This window comes from Diplodia seriata (genome assembly GCF_021436955.1).
Source record: "Diplodia seriata strain FDS-637 chromosome Unknown scaffold_1, whole genome shotgun sequence".
NCBI classification, from domain to species: Eukaryota; Fungi; Ascomycota; class Dothideomycetes; order Botryosphaeriales; family Botryosphaeriaceae; genus Diplodia; species Diplodia seriata.
In genome coordinates this window covers 2,607,469-2,623,869 of record NW_027117308.1, presented here as the reverse complement: position 1 = coordinate 2,623,869, position 16,401 = coordinate 2,607,469, and the positions used below count along the sequence as shown (strand labels likewise).

The following is a 16,401-nucleotide window of genomic DNA, read 5'->3' as shown; positions in this document are numbered from 1 at the left end:
TCGAATTCATTTGACATAGTTCTTCGTCTATCCTGTTTGATTCTGTTCAATGCTGTTCAATGCTGTCCTATCCAGTTGTATCTAGTCCTGTCCTGTCTGAACCCTCACTGGCACCGGACTAGCGGCCTCCAGAAATTGAGGCCTTCTGAGGGCGGACTGGCTTAGATCCATTCTTGTCAAACGCTTGCTTCTTGACGCTGACCGAGCTCGTGTTCGAAGTTCCCCAGCCGAGAGAAGAGAAGCGCGGGGCACGGTACTTGGGCATCTTGAGGCCGAACGGGTTGAAGTACGCGCCCAGGGCGGGTGAGGTGTTGGCCTTGCGATGCTTGCCGGCCTGAACTTTCTTCTCAACGCGAAGCTTCTTGACCTTGGTAGGAGTGGCTGACTTGGAACGGCGACATTTCTTCTGGGGCTTGGGAAGAGGGAACAAGGGAGGGTTGTAGAGGTACCCCATTGTCGCGGTTTACGAAGTAACGGATGCGATTGCTTTGAAGTGAGGCGAAAGGTCCGACCGAAAGGGCGGCGCTTGGAAGAGAGAGGGCGATGTAGCGTTGTTTTGCGTTCTTGACAGCGTCGTCAAGCGGCGAGTCTCTGGTGCGCGAAGCTGTCGGCGGAGGGAAAGTTGCGAGGCTGTTGGAGGAAGAGTTGCGAAGAGGCAGATGGTGAGGAGAGAAAGTTCTGACCGAAAGAGCGGCGCTTGGAAGACAGAGGGCGATGTAGCGGTGTTTTGCGTGCTTGACAGCGTCGTCAGCGGCGAATCTCTGGTGTGCGAGGCTGTCGTCGGAGGAAAAGTTGCGAAGCTGTTGGAGGAAGAGTTGCGAAGAGGAAGAGGAGGAATAGCAAGAGGAGGAAGCCTTGTAAAGGAAGCCCGCAGAAGAGACAATAGCAGGCAGAATGTACGGGCTAACTACATCGGGTCAGTAGTCCGTGGTGAAAGTGGCTGCGTTCACTCTCACTTGTGGTGAAAGTGGTTGCGCTCACTTCACTTGGCCAGGACGTGTCCATGGCCTGCCTCACTCTTGTTGATGATTGGGAACACCATAACGGCACAGAAGGTGAAAACATGATTGAGCATACCCGAATGTTCCTCTCAAATAAATTACACCAAACTTACAGGTAGTTGAAGCCAAAATCCGGACGTATATGCGACTCTCAAATACGCGCAAATGCGTCCGGGTCTCAAATTGAACTTCCTATGTAGGAAGGGTAGTAGCGTCACCAATGGAGCTTAAAGGGCCCCAGTTCTTCTGTCACCTGCTGTGATGGAATGGTCCTTCTCGAGTAAGCGACACACTCAAACACAGCGTACGGGGCTGAGGGGAACGAAGCGTAGAGTCCATGGCTCGGGCCCCTCCCCCTCTCTGCGCGTCCCTTCGGGTGAGGACCACAAACAAGGCCCGTGTGGCTAAGCGCTCCTTTGGCCGCTTCCCTATGAAGGGAACTGAGAAGGCTCAGAAGAGCCTCAAAGTGAGGACACTTTGCGAAGGTGGTGGAGTTATATACGTTGTTTCCGTCGCTATTCCACAGACTGGAGCATTTTGCCATAACCCAACCAGGCAAACAGATTTATAAACGAAAAACATATCCGCGAACGCATGCATAGCATTTCAAGAAAGTCACGACGATGTTTGGGGCGCAGGGAAGACGTCGGGTGGTCTGGATAAGCTTCACCAGCCGCCGCGCTTTTCGCTTCGCGCTGGCGCCGCCTCAAACACCGAGCGCAGACCCTGTTTTTGTTTGTCCTTACGTCACGCCGAGCTGGAAAACGCCGCGTCCATCAGAGCAGGTCCTTTGAGAAGTAAAATGGGTATTGAATTGGTCTAGAACAGCGATTGCCCTCCATCCTTAGCCCGACATTTCAGTCCGTCCGCCCAGCTGCAGGGTGCTGACCTCCTTCAATTAATCCGACGCAACTTCAGCGCTATTGCGGCATCATGCCGTTAGGATATGCTTGTCCACGTCCAACAACTCCACGGCGTAAGTGTGCGCCGTGGAAATACGCCCCTGTCACTAAAGGAAATGATGCTTGCGCAGTCGCAACGAGATCGGATAGACGCTCGATCTGTGATAGGTGGAGAGAGATGAGGGTTCGTAACGCAGGGCCACTATGCGCAGGATAGCCAACCCAACTTCAACATCATCGGCCAGCCAAGCGCGCCAAAGGAGAAGAGGAAAGAGGTAAGTATGATTACAGGCAGAAAGGCTCCACACAGCCACTGCGGAAGAGCACAGTGATATTAAGGCCTCGGGTATCCGGGTTGCGAGCGGGTGCAAGACATGTTGTAGGAAGAAAGAGCCGATTCTCTGATCAAAGCTTTGTTCATATCTGCTTGAGTTCGTCGGAGAGATACGAGAGGACCTGCAAAGTTAGCCACATGACCTGGTCTGTGAAGCGGTTCGCAGAGACTTACAGCGGAGGGAATAACACCCTGGTTCACAAGATGCTTACTCAAGCCTTTCACTACTTCCATCTGCTGGTCTGGGGTGAGTCCGTTGATGGCCTGTTCAATGACACCACCAACGCTGGCCTTGTACACGGCGATGAAGCTCGAGTAGTACATGAAGGCAAAGAAACCCATAATGAACTGGCAGTCCATGCGATCAGTCATGCCACCGTGTCCAGGAATGGAGTCGCCAAAGTCCTTGATCTTGAAAGTGCGCTTAAGCCCGGACGCGAAGAATCCACCGAATGGAGCAATGAGGGAAGCGAAGGTCGCGAAGACGAGAATGTGGAACTGCATGGGCGCGGCAGTAAACTTGGTGGGGAGGTGGGTCCAGTTCGGAGGGATGAACGGCAGACGGTAGGTGCGGGGGATGAAAACAGGGTTAACGTCACACTCCAGGCCGGTGAAGACGTTTGCTCCAAGGTCCTGCCTCCTTATCAGTCGAGTTTCAAAGAGAAGATAAGACATGCACTTACATTGACAGGGCAGATGAAGTATTTGTAGCGCATAAGCACATTCGTGAGGAGCACGCCAAAGAGGATGGTGAAAATCCAGGCACCCAGGAAGCCTTCAACCGTCTTCTTGGGCGAAATCTTGATAAGCTGAGTGCGTCCGAAAGTAATGCCGCAGATGTAGGCAAAAATGTCGTTCGTGACGACCAGGCAAACCGGCAGGAAGAACCAGATCATGCCCTCGAAGATGTTGTTCATGATAAAGTGCGCTTGGACAACGATAAGGTACAAGGCCATGTGAGTCCACGCGAACTGAGTGAACTGGAACTTGTAGTGTCCTTTTTGGAGCGATCCGACAAAGAACACAAAGCCTAGGAGGGGATTAGCGGGTGGTGCCCCGAGAGCGGGTGTTCGCAGGACTTACCGGTGACGTAAAGCATGAAACTGATGAAGCGGTGGTGGGTAGCAAAGGGCAGCAGGATCTTGTCGACGAGGATGATGTGCTTGAAGTAGTAGATGACACTCTCTCCGTACAGGAAGTACATTGTCGAACCCAAGAAATACCAGTTCAAGCTCTTCGTAAACCTCAAGCTCCGGGCGCGACTAGGTACGTTGGAAATGGCGATGACCTCCTTGAAGGAAATGATCTGGACCGCAGTCACGATGATGATGATATAGATGTGCCCGGCGAACATGGCCCAGAAAAAGCCTGCGATCATGACCAGCGTCCAGATGGTGCGGGTAATGAAGGTTTCCTTCTTCTTCTCATACTCGGACTTGGGCGGTTCCTGCTGCGCATTAGCCGCCATATGATTGACCGCGGCGGACAGACGGACCTCTGGCTTCGCGACGGCGCCGTTCCTCGTAGGGCTGCCGGGCTCGGAGTGCGGCTCACTGAGCTCAGACATGGACATTCTCCTGCCCTTGCCGCTGCTGCCGCTGCCGCGGTGTTGGAACTTGACGTCCTTTCTCGGCTTCGTCATGATGCTAACGACCAAGGATCTGCGCCAGCTCTTTCGCAAGCTCCGCGGCTATGTGGCCTCGTCGAATGGGGGGCGGCAAGGCAGAAATGGGCGCCGGCGCACGCAACGTTTTCGCGTTTGGGCGGAGCACGGAGCAGGACGGAGCGGGCACTAGGAGCGGCGGTGGAGGGTGAAATTGCAGCGCGCGTATGGACGACGAGCAGCTGGGCGCGGGGCTCGGGCGGGCGATGTTAGGTGAGAGGGCGGATGGCGAGGTGAGGGAATGAGGGAGCGCTGCGGAGGCTGCTGATCTACGTCAACGACGCGCCAAGGCTGCAAAGCACCTGGCAGCGCGGCCCACATGTGAAGGCCGCCCGGACTGCGCAACCCCGGCCGCCTATCATCTCCGCGACGCGCCGCCACCACGCGCAATTGTCTCCCACCCCGTCAATGGCATGGCCGTCGACGACGACGAGTTCGGCTCCGCCGACGATCTCGACGCCATCCCCAGCGACGAGTTGCGCGAGCTTGAAACCCAGGCTCTGGCATCCACCCAGCACCGGAGGAACTCGAACGCCCCGCCCGACCCGGCGACGCCCTCGCAGCAAGCGCAAGCTCCGCCGCCGCCAGATCCGCCGCAACCCGAGTACGAATTTCCTGACGCCGACACCATACACCTGGACGGCCAGCCTCTTCTCGCCCAGTTGCCCAAGGATAGCGCCACCGGCCCGTTGCAGCGCTTTGGCGGAAATCCTGCCGTGACAGCCACCACGCGACGGACTGCCCAGGACCTGGCCAACGACCAGCGCGAATCCTTGTACGAGCATGGCCTGAACAGACACGCAAGAAACAGCAACTACAATCTCGGTGGGACTGCCGCGACCTCCGTACCTCCGCCACACTCCGCCGAGGACCTGACCAATGCTGGCGAGGAAGAATTGAAAGCCAAGATCGACGAGGTACACCACAGCCGCGAACTCGTAGTTGCCCACTGCTGACAATCGCAGCTCCAAAGAGCCATCGAAGATGTCAACAAATCGAAGCAAGAGGCCGAGGCTCAGGCCCAGAGAAGGGCCGGCGAGGCCGCCATACTGCGCGGAAAGTATGAGAGGGCAGACAAAGAAAAGGTGGCCAAGCTTGCATCCATGCGCACTGCCTGCACCGAGAAGGTCGCCAGTCTTGAGGCTCAGATCGAAGGGCTGAAGCGGGAAATCGAGAAGCTGAAAACCCAATACCAATTCCAGGAGGTGGAGCTGAGGGCAGAGGCTGGCAAGCCAAAGTCCCGGCGCAACTTGAAAGATGGCGCCGCCAACAGCAAAACCGGGAAGCCGCAGGCAACTACGCCCAAGAAGAACAGGATAGCCGAGTACGGAGATGGGTTCGACGACGGCGGTGTCATGGAGATTTCGCCCAGCAAATCGCGGGAGAAGTCAAGAAACGGCACTCCCAGGCAGGGCGCGAAACGAAAGCGCAATGCCATGGAGGCAAGCCCCGCCAAGCCCCTCCCGCTCTCAGAGCCTCAGCAGCCCCAGGTACCTGAGGATGAGTCTATCGTAATGCCAGATGCTGAACAACATGATGATATCCTTGCGAACGTCAGCAAGACTGATGGAAAGTTCAAGGTAAGAATCCGTTCCAAGTCACTTGAGTCCTGCTAATTTTGTAGCTTCTCAAGAGACTCATGAACCATCGGCCGGCGGGGTTGCGCGTAAGAACTTTTGAGGCGTTTACCGAATTTGCTTTCCCATCGTTACCTGACCGTCTCCTATCTTCTGTCATTTACGATGGAATATCCTTGTACCACGACGAATCGAGCGACTTCCCAATCCATTTTTGTAGAATCCTCTTATCCGTATGGAACCGCTGTGCACAGGAGAGCTACGTAAGTGCTGCGCCCGCCCTGGACTCAAGGCCAGAAGCTGATGCTCTTAGTATCAACCTTTGCATGTCATCCTTGACACCTTGCAATTCGTCCTCTCTTTTGAGTCGCTCGAGAAGACGGCATCGTTGGCCGAGGAAATCGTGCCTTTAGCTCAATCTTCAGCCAGCCTCGTTGTCTGGACATCCTTGGACAACCCTGAACTCAAGCAGCACATCGACCTTCACGAGTGTCTTTGCCTCATGCTTACCGTTTCCCGAAGCTGCGTGTATGACGTTGGAGCCACGACGCGCTTTTGGTCCCTCGTCTCTCACGATTTCATCAGAGCTCTTTTCAAAACCCCCTTCCTCTCCACCCTCTCGCTCACCGTCCAACTTCTCGCAACAAGCGTTACCCCCACAACCTTTGGTCCCATACCCGAAGAACTACCGGCCTATCGCGCCAACCCAAACAAAGAGGTCACAGCCCTCGACTACCTCGTGGCCTTCCTCCAAGAAGCCCCGCCCGTCGTGCCCTCCCAACCCGCGCTGTGGTCCTTCCGCCTCACGCTCCTCCACGCCTTCTCCGCCTTCCTTCCCTCGCCGGCGGCGGCGGCGGCGCTGGCCACGCACCGCTGCTTCGTCGGCCGCCTCTTCATCCTCCTCAACGACGCCGTCGCGACCCTCTACGCCACCGCCCCGCGCACCCCGCTCGCCGCCACCCTCGCCCGCGTCGCCAACCTCGGCATCCGCGTCGCCTTCGTCCTCCTGACGGAGCCCGCCACCAGAGCCCTCGTGGACCGCCACGAGCGCGTCGCCGCCGTGCAGGGCGCCACCCACGCCCACCTCGTCGGCCTGACCCGCCTCGCCTTCGTCGACGTCGATGCCGACGCGGACGTCGTCGACGACGGCGACGATGGCGGCCCCGCCGCTGCGGGCGGCTTCGGCGGCGCGCGCGTGCTGGAGGCCGGCATCGAGGAGGAGGTTGTTGACATGGCGCATCAGCTGCTCGACGAGTTTTTGAGCCCCGCGGAAGGGGAGGAGTTGGTGAAGGTGTTTAGTACGGCGAGGACGGCTTCGTGATGGTGGTGTGGTGGGTCGTGGCCTATGGGGTGGGGTGCCCGGTTCGGAAGTGCGGGTTTGTGGAGTCTGGTGCTGGTTCCTTTTGGGAGTTTGGTCGGCTTTGGGCCATTTTTTCTTTGTTGATACCACCGAGTTACATCTCATTTTTTGGGGGTAAGGAGCCATAGCGTTCATGGGCATTTCAAGCGTGGTGCGCGAGTTTATATTTTGCCCTTTGGGGATCAGTCCAGGTGGAAGGAGACGCATAGAGTATTGGATGGCATAGTGTCTATTTCTGCCTATGCTACATACCGCTTTTCTATCATGGACTAGAACGGGATAGTATATCGGCGTCTTACGGCTTTTTGTCTTTCGAATCCGCACGATCAACGATGGGTTGAGGAAGAACACAAGTGATTAGTTGGTTTTGTGAACAGACGGCCATTCTCGTGAAAACATTGTCGTCCAGGCGAACCTTCTTCCCTTTCTTCTCTCGCATGACCGACCCTGTGCCTTCCTTATAGCTTACGCCTTTTTCTTTCACGTACCCGCGCCTCAGGCCGGCCTGGCGCTCCTCCACCCACTTTTACCGCATTCATTCCCCTTCTCCCGCATCTCCCACCTATTCGCAAGGTTCATGGACTCTCCCTCTCTCACCTTCCCTGGCTAGTGAGTCTTTCCTTCACCAGCAAAAGTGGGACGAATTTTCAAGTAGTAGCGGGGGGATGCAGGAGGAATAGCATAATGATTGCAGCCGTGAAACCCCAACGAGCCAACAAACCAGCCAAGCAAACTGGCCATATCTATCTCCGCAGAACCAACCAACCGACCCGTCCCAATCCCGTTCCAAATTCCGCCACCACCACCCGCTAATCCTTCGAAACCGTTCGCCCTCAGATCGGGAAAGAGGGAGGGGAGGGGAAGAGCAGAGAAAAACCTCTTCGTGCGCATTCGCTCGCGCGCTGGTAATAAAATAAACTCCTCCCTAAACCACCACTAACATGGGGCCAAAAGAAAGAAGTCCAAAAGTCAGAGAAAGTACCACCGCAAGTCTAGAATAAATATTTCCTCTTTTTTAGGAGCGGAACAAACTCCTTAGCCGCTCACCGATGCCTGGCCTCTCTCCACTACCAGTATTTCCGCCACCTCCTGCTGCCATGGACATGCTATGTCCGACGTTGCTGAGCACCCGACTGAAGCTGTTTCTCCGGCGCTGCGGGCGTACGATGATGTGTGCCGTGCTGCCGCGCATGGCCCGGTCGTGGTCGTCCAAGGCACCTTCCCAGATCCGCATGAAAGGCTCGCTGTTCCGGTGACTGTAGCGGTGGTCCCGCATAGGTGGCTGTCCCGGAGAATTCTGGTTGGCGGGGAAGGGCAGCTGGGGGAAAGTCACAGAGTTGGGGATACCGAAAAGAGGGAAGTCGAAGGGAGAGCGCGTTCGGGAGCGTGGTGCGCCGATCGGAAAGGACATGGTGTACAAGCCTCCGGGCATGTTGGGGACGAAATGATCATCGGGGTTGTTTGTAGATCCGCCGCCTCTGCCGCTGTTGTTATTACCACTTCCCGGCATGTTACCAGAATTGCCGCTTCCGGGTCCAAACGAAGATCCAGGTCCAGATGAACCTGCGGCTCCGCCACTAGATCCGTTTCCTCCCGGTTGCCCCTCCTGATTTTCCTTCTTCTCAATACCCTTCCTACAATGCGGGCATGTATCGTGTTCGGTCAACCATGCTTTAATGCAGTCACCGTGGAACCAGTGACCACATGGAAGCTCTGTTACTTCTGCGCCGATTGGAACCTCATCCATGCATATGCTACACTCGCCGTGAAGCTCACTCTCGGGGAAATCAGGAGGACAGTCGCCGGCGCCGACCATTTCGCGAGTGACAGGCTTCCTCGGTAGGGCTGCGATTGCCTCTGCGGAGGCGGGTCCTGGAGCGTTGCCTGTAGCATTTTGCTCCATCAACTGGGAGATGACGCGATCGAGCGCCTCTTGGCTATACACGGCATCTCCATGCGCAGCAAGTTGCGGGTTGAGGAGGGAGGCGAATAGGGTAGCAAGCGGGTTCGGGGGTACACCACCCTCGCCACCGGGGGATCCGGGGCCTTGAGGACGGTCTCGCGCAAGGGGGGGCGGTCCAAACGCACCACCACCCAGAATGCCGGCAATCACCCTATAGTGAGTCAGTATATGAGTCAAAGTCTAGGGACCAGATAGCCTCAAAACACAATTATGGACACTCCGAAAGAGAGGGTAAAACAGCAATATCAACGGGGCAAGTGAGCGGCTAGCCTTGGCCCAAAATATAGAATGCCAGTGTAAGGCTGCTTAGCCGGGTTCTAAGACTTACTCATGAAGGCTATCGGTCGGTTCGACGTGTGGGCCCGGGTTGTTCGCGTCTCGCGGGAACAGCCTCGCGGTTGATGTATAGGTGTAGTGTGGGCCACTGCCTGACCTAGTCTCTTCTCTCGACGACGAACCAGGCTGGCCCTCGCCCTCACCATGCTCTTGCTCGCCATGGGTTGTCCGTTGGTGGCCGCCAGCAATTCCTTGCATCATACTTGCAAAATTACGGAAGAGCGGGTTTACAAAAGCATTGGGCTCGCCGAATTCGCCTTGATTCTGAGGTGGCTCACGAGGTCCCCCGAAAGACGTTGACCAAGTGCCGGTAATCGAGTAACTGTTGGGACCGTTTCGCTGCAGGCGAATTCCTGGCGGGAAGGCTCCCTGGATCGGTTCGGGCACGCCTTCTTCAGGGTCTGGCGCGTTCCACGGATTGTGAAGGGCAAAAGGATTCGCCTCCTCTTCGAAGTCGTCTTCTGGGTCCAGATGGTCGTCTCGAGGATCGTGATCGGGCTCGATCTGAAGAGCACCGTCAGCAGGGAATATTTTGGGGGTGAAGCAGTTGTCGCAATTGATGTTGCGCAAATGCGGCGACTGATTATGCAACGCCAACGCTGAAGTACACGGGCTGAGCGACTCGGGGGAGTTGCCGGATGATCACTCACGATTTCGGTGAACTCGGAGTGACAGTCAGGGCATGTCAGACCATGCTCGTCTCGATACCACTCGTTTTCGCACTGATGGCAGAAGACCATCTCGCGATTTGCCTGGGGTGTGCTCATGGTGACCAAGTCACAGCCACGACGCGCGTGCTGGTGGCAATGTCCTGGGCGCGGGCAAGGCTAACAAAGAGCAGCGTCTTTTGTATTGTACGGGGCAAAAGTTGCGACGGAGGGTGGCGGGCGCAAAGCGGAGACGGTAGACGGTCGGCAACGTGGGTAAGAATGCTGGAGTGAAGCGGCACGAGGCTGGTCTGGAGCTTGGAGTATGTAGCTGCTCAGCGGGCCGCGATGTCTCGGATTGGCGGCGGGATTGCAAAAGGCAGGGTTATGTCATACGCCGGGGTCGGGTGGTCGGTAAAGGGAGGGCAGGTGAGCTGGAAGGCGCAGGCACAAGACGAGAGCGCTGTACAGGCGACGGGGAGAGTAGCGATGGAGACGTGTTCAGGGCAAGCGGAGGAGGAGGACACAGGGCGGAAGAGCTGGATTGCCAAAGGTGCGGCGGGCTTGATGCAAACGCAATCGATAGCTGTGACGCTGTTGCCAAGCTTTTGCCGCCCGCAGATGCACGAGTCGCGCCCACAGCACAGCCCAGGGTCCACGAACTCAACCACGTTGTAGCAAACCCGCTGCTGTGTCTGCAAGGTGTACGTGCTATTTAGAGACACGTTGTCGTTGCTTGCCTTGACTCATTGCCGCGCTTGGGCTTGGCTTCCGCTGTCTTCCATCTCCTTCTCCGCAACCTCCGAAGTACGGACACGCTGAGTGAGACTCGTTACCTTGCAAACCAGGCGCTATGCTACAGAAGACCGTGTATCAGCAATAAATTGCACATATCCCAACGCCGCCCAAACATCCTCCGCGTCCACGCAGTCCAGCCTGCCTCACTACCCTGTCGTCCCAGTCATATAACTAGTATTTACTGTTCGATTACCTCCTGCGCGAGTTCCTGATAAGGAAGCTCCCCACCACGCCTGCTGCCACCGCAATACCACCCACGATGGCGACGCCGACCATGCCCTCCTTCGCGACGCGATCGTCGATGAGTGATTTCAAGCTTCCGGCCTGCAAGTTGGCGGGCTCGAGGTCCAGCAGCAGTTCATTGTAGCGACGCGCTTCGGCGTAGTTGCCGAGCTTGTAGTTGCCGAGGGCAAGGTAGTAGAGGCATTCGCGGCGGCGCTCAGGGCTGTTGCGGAAGATCTCGGAGAGGAGGCGCACACCCTCTTGTTGCTCGCTACGTTGCGTGGATTTGATGAGGCCCTGGGACGCGGGGAATGAGCAACTAAACTTCTTCTCGCAGCAAGGAGATGGGGCGGCCGTACCCATGCGTAGTTGAACTTGGTTTGGATGCCTACGTATTCCCCCTCCTTCTCGTACTGGGAGCGCAGAACTTGGAGTTCCTCTGGCTTAAGCGGGCTGTCGAGCATCGTCAGAGTGCATGTCGGCATAGTTGTCGGGCTTCCGGAGGTGTCTCACCTCTCCGCATCAGCGGCATCTGTTGCAAAGCGCGTGTTAGCGGCGGCTCGTGGTTGGGGCTCTCAGAAGTGGCAGCATGCGCAGCGAGGAGACGTACAGGGCAAAGAAGGCGCCATCTTGTCGGGATCGCAGTGGATGGAAGGGCTCAGTGGTCTGGCTGCGAGTGTTTCGTGAGTCGTAGGAAGCGCTTTGCCGCCGCCCGGTCGCGGGTCGCGCTTGACCTTGGGCTTGGGACCGCTGACGTACGGCGCCACCGTGCGCACTCACCGCCCGCCACCTTGTGGCTCAGCGCGCTAGTCCGCAAAAGTGAAAACAAAAACACGCAGCTTTCCCTGCCAACTCGCCCCAAACAACCTCCGCCCCACATCCACACACTACTCCGTCGCAGTCCACGCACACCACCTCCAACAGCGCCAAACTGCCACTCCACGATATTCACGATGCTTCTCGACGAGGACCCCGCCGGGGTACGTCTCCCTTACCTTGCTCCTGCTGCTTCCCAGCTAATCTCAAGCAGCTCATCGGCCAATGCATTGGCAGCTTCAACGTCGGGCCCGACAAGGCAGCTCTGGGACGCAGCAAGAGCGCCTATGGAAACCTCCAAAGCTTCCGCAGAGACCAAGTCAGAACCGAACAGGACAAGCTGCAACAGCTGTCTCGCCACCTGAGCTCTCTCCAGTCCCAGCACAACGTCACAACCCGATCGCACAACCCTGCCGAGCACGCCGCCGAGATCGTGCGTCTGGACACGGAGAAGTTCAAGGTCGCAAAACAAGTGTCAGATCTGGAAATCGAAGAAGAGCGCCTGGCATCCGAGTTCGACCGCCTGAAGGCCGAACTGGAAGAGATCGACGCGCAGGGTGTCGAAGGAGGGAATATGCGAAGGAATAATTACGACGATGAAGATGCCGTTTTGTCAGTCCGATGCTTCCTTGTAAAAGCCCCCCTGGTACTGATGTCATATGAACTGTAGGCTCAAGCTCCGAATTTTCCGCACGATGGGCATCGACCCTATAATCGACCCCGCATCTGGCAACTACATCCAAGCTGTTATCACCAGCAGCACTCGCAAGTGCGACGCGCACACGCTCAACGTGGATACGAACAACTCAAGGTATCTCGTTGCCAAATTCATCTGGGATCACGTGTAAACGCCCGATGATTTGCGCCATCGGCTGGTGCTGCCAGTACGCAGCTCTAACGACTTCTGGGATTTCTGGGGCGAAAGCGATACCACGGGGGCTTCTATGGCAGAAGATTGGTGTTTGGGAGTTGGACAAGTCAGTCTGGTGTCTAGCAAAGTCTCTCTTTTTTTTTTTCACAAGTAATTCAACGTTTTCCTCACTCAGCTTCATCCAGTGGTGCTTGTCAAACAGTTTTTATATCCGTCTTCTGCTGATTTGATGTAAGCAGAGTTAGTGGTTGTTAGTAAAACAGTAACGCTACGTGATCTCGGCATCGTTCTCGTCATTTTCCAAGCTGTTCCCCTCGCACCAGTCGCAGTATTCAGGGTGCTCCTTAAAGAACCTCCCTTGGTTCAACTCGGGCTTACTATGGCTTTTTTTCAGGACATAATCCACCACCTGTGTCTCATAATGGCGATACGTCATGCGATACCGCCTCTGCGCCCCGTCCTCGTCGACGCCGAGGATTCCAACGTCCCTCGGCGCGAGGATGGCGTAGTACCCAGTCAGTTCATGCACCAACCAGCCCACCTCCAGCCTGTCCAGCTCCAGCATCTCCCTCATCTCGCGCAGCGCGCCGCCCCACTCGCCCATCCGCGGCATGAAGCGCACATTGCACAGCGTCAGGCTGCGCAGCGTGCCCGCGACGCGCCCGAGCAAGCCGAGCAAGCCGTCCTGCGTCGTCGTCACCTCCAGCGTCAACTTCCGCAAGCGCGGCCACCGCACGCCCACCACCTCGACATCCCGCTCTCCTTCTCCTTCTTCCCCTTCACCCTCCCCGTCCCCCTCCTCGCCCTCGCCGCCGCCGCCGCCGCCACCACCCCCACGCCCCAACAGCGCCAACAGCGGATCCCTCTCCCTCCACCTCTCCGGATCCGGCGCCAAACGCCTCCGCCAGGTCCCCGTCACGCCGGCCCCCCATCCGCTCTCCACCACCAACGCCAGCTCCTCCAGCCCGCCCGCGCTCCCCAGGAACGCCGCCAGCCCCGCCATCAGGCCGCGCGGCCGGCCCCCGCTACACCAGTTCAGGTGCAGGTCGAGCCGCGTCAGCCCCGCGACGGCGGCGACGAGGGTGCGGAAGTGGGCGCCGTAGACGGATTCGTCGTAGTGGGTGCCGTCGTCGTCGGCGGCGGCGGCGGCGGAGATGTTGAAGAAGGTGATGGTGGTGGTGGCGGGGTTGTTGTTGCCGTTGTTGACAGACGGGGCGGCGAGGGGGATGCGGCGGTTGTCGTTGGCGTTGGTGGTGGTGGATGAGCGGGAGCGGTAGGGCCCGTCGATGTTCCAGAGGCGGTGCAGGGCGATGGGGCCGAAGATGCCGGGGCCGATGACGGGCAGGTTGAGGGTGCGGAGGGGGAGCGGGAGCGGCTTGATCCGAAGAGCCGTGGCGGCCTGGCCGAGCGCGTGCAGGAGGCAGGAGGAGTCGACGGCCTTTTGATTGTCGCGGTCGCCCGGCGGGTCCGGGTCGGGTTTGGCGAAGGCGAGGCCGCGCCAGGTGTGGGTGTAGGCCGGGGGGTGCTGCTGGTGCTCCATGCCGAAGGTGGCGGTGATGGTGTGGAGGTTGGGGAGGGAGGCGAGGGCGTGGGGGAGGCTGGGGTAAGTGTGGGGGAGCAGGGGGTTACTGGGGTCGGCGCGCGAGAGGACGCAGTCGATGTAGTCGGCTGGGGTGTCGCGCTCCGATGTGTAGGCGGTGTAGATTTGGTGGAGTTGTGGGCGCGTGAAGTCTTGGGTTGGGATGTGTTTGAGACCGGGAGGCGGGCGCCATGGCTGGCCTGTCGAGTTGTTAGAAGACGGTTGGAGACGGAGATGGAACGCGGCATACCGGGTTGCAAACGCAGCTCTCGTAAAAAATGGTCGAAGTTGAAGAACCACAGCAGCTGGTGGCTGTTGAATTCCAGGTCCTGCACGTACTTGGCGATGGCCTGGTGGCTGGCTATACTGATCAGGCCATCTAGGCTGAGCTGCGACAGCCTGAAGCGAAAGTTGCGGAAGTAGCGCGGCGTGGTGAGGCGATTGAATTGCCTGCAGCACAGGCGCAATTGCTGTTGTGTTTCGTGGTCAGTGAAGGAAATGATGACATCGATCATCTCCTCCGGAAGCGTGGGCAAGGATGCTGGCGACCTCCGCATGGTTTGAGCGTGCAATTTATCTTGCCGCATTTGCTTGAGAAACAGCGCGAGAGACGCGCCAACCTGGAGCGAGTGCCTAGCCCATCAACGGCTGCGGAGGGGTTCCAGCTCGCGGCGAAAGCACCGAGGCGGATCGTGACCGGAGAGCAGTCGATGGACCCTGATGAAGATGAAGTCAATGATGAAGGATTCAGCGGCGTCCAGGCAGGCGCGGTCTGGGCCGCCATTAGCTCGGCAATCGTCAAATCTCCGGGTAGCTTTTCCCCAGCCACCTTTTTGATGTATACGACTACTATCGCGGCAAAAAATGTGAGCTCAGCACTGGATAGACTGTGTGCGATGGTCTACAGGAAGCAATGATATTTGAGAGTTACAGCCCCTTCCATCCTACAGGGCAATGACTCTGAGTGGCGAACATATCCATCCCTGCTCTTCATAGAGATTTTGGGGAACATGAATATCGAGTCTGTAATGCCAATCACTGGAGTCGAGACTCTGCGCTTAGCCTCTGGCTTTATGTGATGTTCGTCTCTCTGATATTGCAGACGCATAGCTCGAGAGCGAATGGTTCCAGCCGTACGTCACCCAAAGCGTGCTGTCTTTCCCCTGTGTGCATTCGTTAATGACGCAGGTGAACCTTCCACTCACCTGTGCTGCGTACCACCTGTCAGCGAAAGGACACGTAAGCGGTGTTCACCACTAGCCGAAGGCCCCAACCCAAGCACATGACCATTTCTGTCATCTGCACGTGCCTGGCTGTGACTTCCTCTACATTACGCTCACAACTCCAACCTTACCAGAGCATCTACCCCAAACTTCTTCGACTACTAAGTCTGACAGCAGCTTTCAGCCCCGCAACAACCTCCGCAGCCATGTCCGACCCACCTCCACCCCCCGACACTGCTGAAGCTTCCAAGTTCCCGAAAGAATGGGATACAGATGAGGGATTCCTGGATTGGCTTCAAAAACAGTCAACAGAGGCCGACGCCAGACAGAGACAACCGGGCCCAAAACTCTTTACAGCGATGAGGGTGACTGAGCGTACTCTCGAACATCTGAAGGGCAGGGGACAAGAGGTTTATGGACTGAAGATGTACCGCCTCACCTACGAAGACGATACGGATTGGCAAAAATTCAGGGAAATGCTCGATACAAAGACCCACCACAACCTCACGCGCAAAAAAGCACTCCCCGAAGGCGAAACCCTCCTTTCAATGATTGATTGGGCGGTGGAAGACGACAAGGAACAGTGGGACAATGCTAGCCTGGAAGAAGTCCGCAAGTACGTTTTACATTGACCCCAACCACTACTGGCGCACCTAATGCTCTGACTAATATTTGTAAGGCATTACCGGGACGAAATAGAGACAAGCTTGCCTCACCAGCGTTGCATGGCCTGTATTGTTGTCGATGCTGAGTCCCTGCAGTCTATCATGGATGGGAAGAAGTACGCACCCTTCACCGGGCTACACCAGGATTCCCCATTCGTCAAAGTTCTCGAAGCCGATCTCTTCAGGGTAGAGCCATTTCGATCTGCTCACGTGATAAGGCCCGAACAAACAGGTGCAGAGAGGGTTGCAGATGACGACAAGATTCGTTGGATGAAGGTGAACCCTTCCACCCTCTTGCCGGACTTCTATGACAGGCTTCAATTTGGCTTTGATAACGTTTACCGTACTGGACCGCGTCCTCCTTATGTCTGGGACGGATGAGCGGGCCAATATCCTGATCGCTTCTCACTGAAATCCATTACGGCGTTCGTCATGAAGCCCCAA

At 57.1% G+C, this 16,401-nt stretch overlaps 8 protein-coding genes across 8 annotated transcripts; 3 read left to right on the top strand and 5 right to left on the bottom strand.

The window, feature by feature from the left end:
• Window positions 1-118: 118 nt before the first annotated feature.
• Window positions 119-454, bottom strand: SLS55_000768 (uncharacterized protein; the record flags this gene model as incomplete). The annotated part of the gene is made up of 1 exon (XM_066772276.1): window positions 119-454. One exon carries the CDS (start codon window positions 452-454, stop codon window positions 119-121), a length of 336 nt encoding a protein of 111 aa, XP_066637555.1.
• A 1,866-nt stretch (window positions 455-2,320) lies between these two features.
• CDS1 (phosphatidate cytidylyltransferase) lies at window positions 2,321-3,879 on the bottom strand (the record flags this gene model as incomplete). The annotated part of the gene is made up of 4 exons (XM_066772275.1): window positions 2,321-2,359; window positions 2,412-2,870; window positions 2,921-3,267; window positions 3,321-3,879. 4 exons carry the CDS (start codon window positions 3,877-3,879, stop codon window positions 2,321-2,323), a joined length of 1,404 nt encoding a protein of 467 aa, XP_066637554.1.
• Window positions 3,880-4,313: 434 nt separating this feature from the next.
• SLS55_000766 (uncharacterized protein) lies at window positions 4,314-6,798 on the top strand (the record flags this gene model as incomplete). The annotated part of the gene is made up of 3 exons (XM_066772274.1): window positions 4,314-4,817; window positions 4,866-5,480; window positions 5,791-6,798. 3 exons carry the CDS (start codon window positions 4,314-4,316, stop codon window positions 6,796-6,798), a joined length of 2,127 nt encoding a protein of 708 aa, XP_066637553.1.
• A 2,148-nt stretch (window positions 6,799-8,946) lies between these two features.
• SLS55_000765 (uncharacterized protein) lies at window positions 8,947-9,903 on the bottom strand (the record flags this gene model as incomplete). The annotated part of the gene is made up of 3 exons (XM_066772273.1): window positions 8,947-8,951; window positions 9,352-9,640; window positions 9,787-9,903. The coding sequence occupies 3 exons, from the start codon at window positions 9,901-9,903 to the stop codon at window positions 8,947-8,949; spliced, it is 411 nt and encodes a 136-aa protein (XP_066637552.1).
• An 867-nt stretch (window positions 9,904-10,770) lies between these two features.
• On the bottom strand, window positions 10,771-11,432 carry FIS1 (Mitochondrial fission 1 protein; the record flags this gene model as incomplete). Its single annotated transcript, XM_066772272.1, has 4 exons — window positions 10,771-11,100; window positions 11,163-11,256; window positions 11,317-11,335; window positions 11,414-11,432. The coding sequence occupies 4 exons, from the start codon at window positions 11,430-11,432 to the stop codon at window positions 10,771-10,773; spliced, it is 462 nt and encodes a 153-aa protein (XP_066637551.1).
• A 324-nt stretch (window positions 11,433-11,756) lies between these two features.
• On the top strand, window positions 11,757-12,467 carry spc24 (putative kinetochore protein spc24; the record flags this gene model as incomplete). Its single annotated transcript, XM_066772271.1, has 3 exons — window positions 11,757-11,783; window positions 11,834-12,231; window positions 12,290-12,467. The coding sequence occupies 3 exons, from the start codon at window positions 11,757-11,759 to the stop codon at window positions 12,465-12,467; spliced, it is 603 nt and encodes a 200-aa protein (XP_066637550.1).
• A 291-nt stretch (window positions 12,468-12,758) lies between these two features.
• Window positions 12,759-14,317, bottom strand: SLS55_000762 (uncharacterized protein; the record flags this gene model as incomplete). The annotated part of the gene is made up of 2 exons (XM_066772270.1): window positions 12,759-14,269; window positions 14,311-14,317. The coding sequence occupies 2 exons, from the start codon at window positions 14,315-14,317 to the stop codon at window positions 12,759-12,761; spliced, it is 1,518 nt and encodes a 505-aa protein (XP_066637549.1).
• Window positions 14,318-15,498: 1,181 nt separating this feature from the next.
• SLS55_000761 (uncharacterized protein) lies at window positions 15,499-16,338 on the top strand (the record flags this gene model as incomplete). The annotated part of the gene is made up of 2 exons (XM_066772269.1): window positions 15,499-15,908; window positions 15,972-16,338. The coding sequence occupies 2 exons, from the start codon at window positions 15,499-15,501 to the stop codon at window positions 16,336-16,338; spliced, it is 777 nt and encodes a 258-aa protein (XP_066637548.1).
• Window positions 16,339-16,401: the final 63 nt, after the last annotated feature.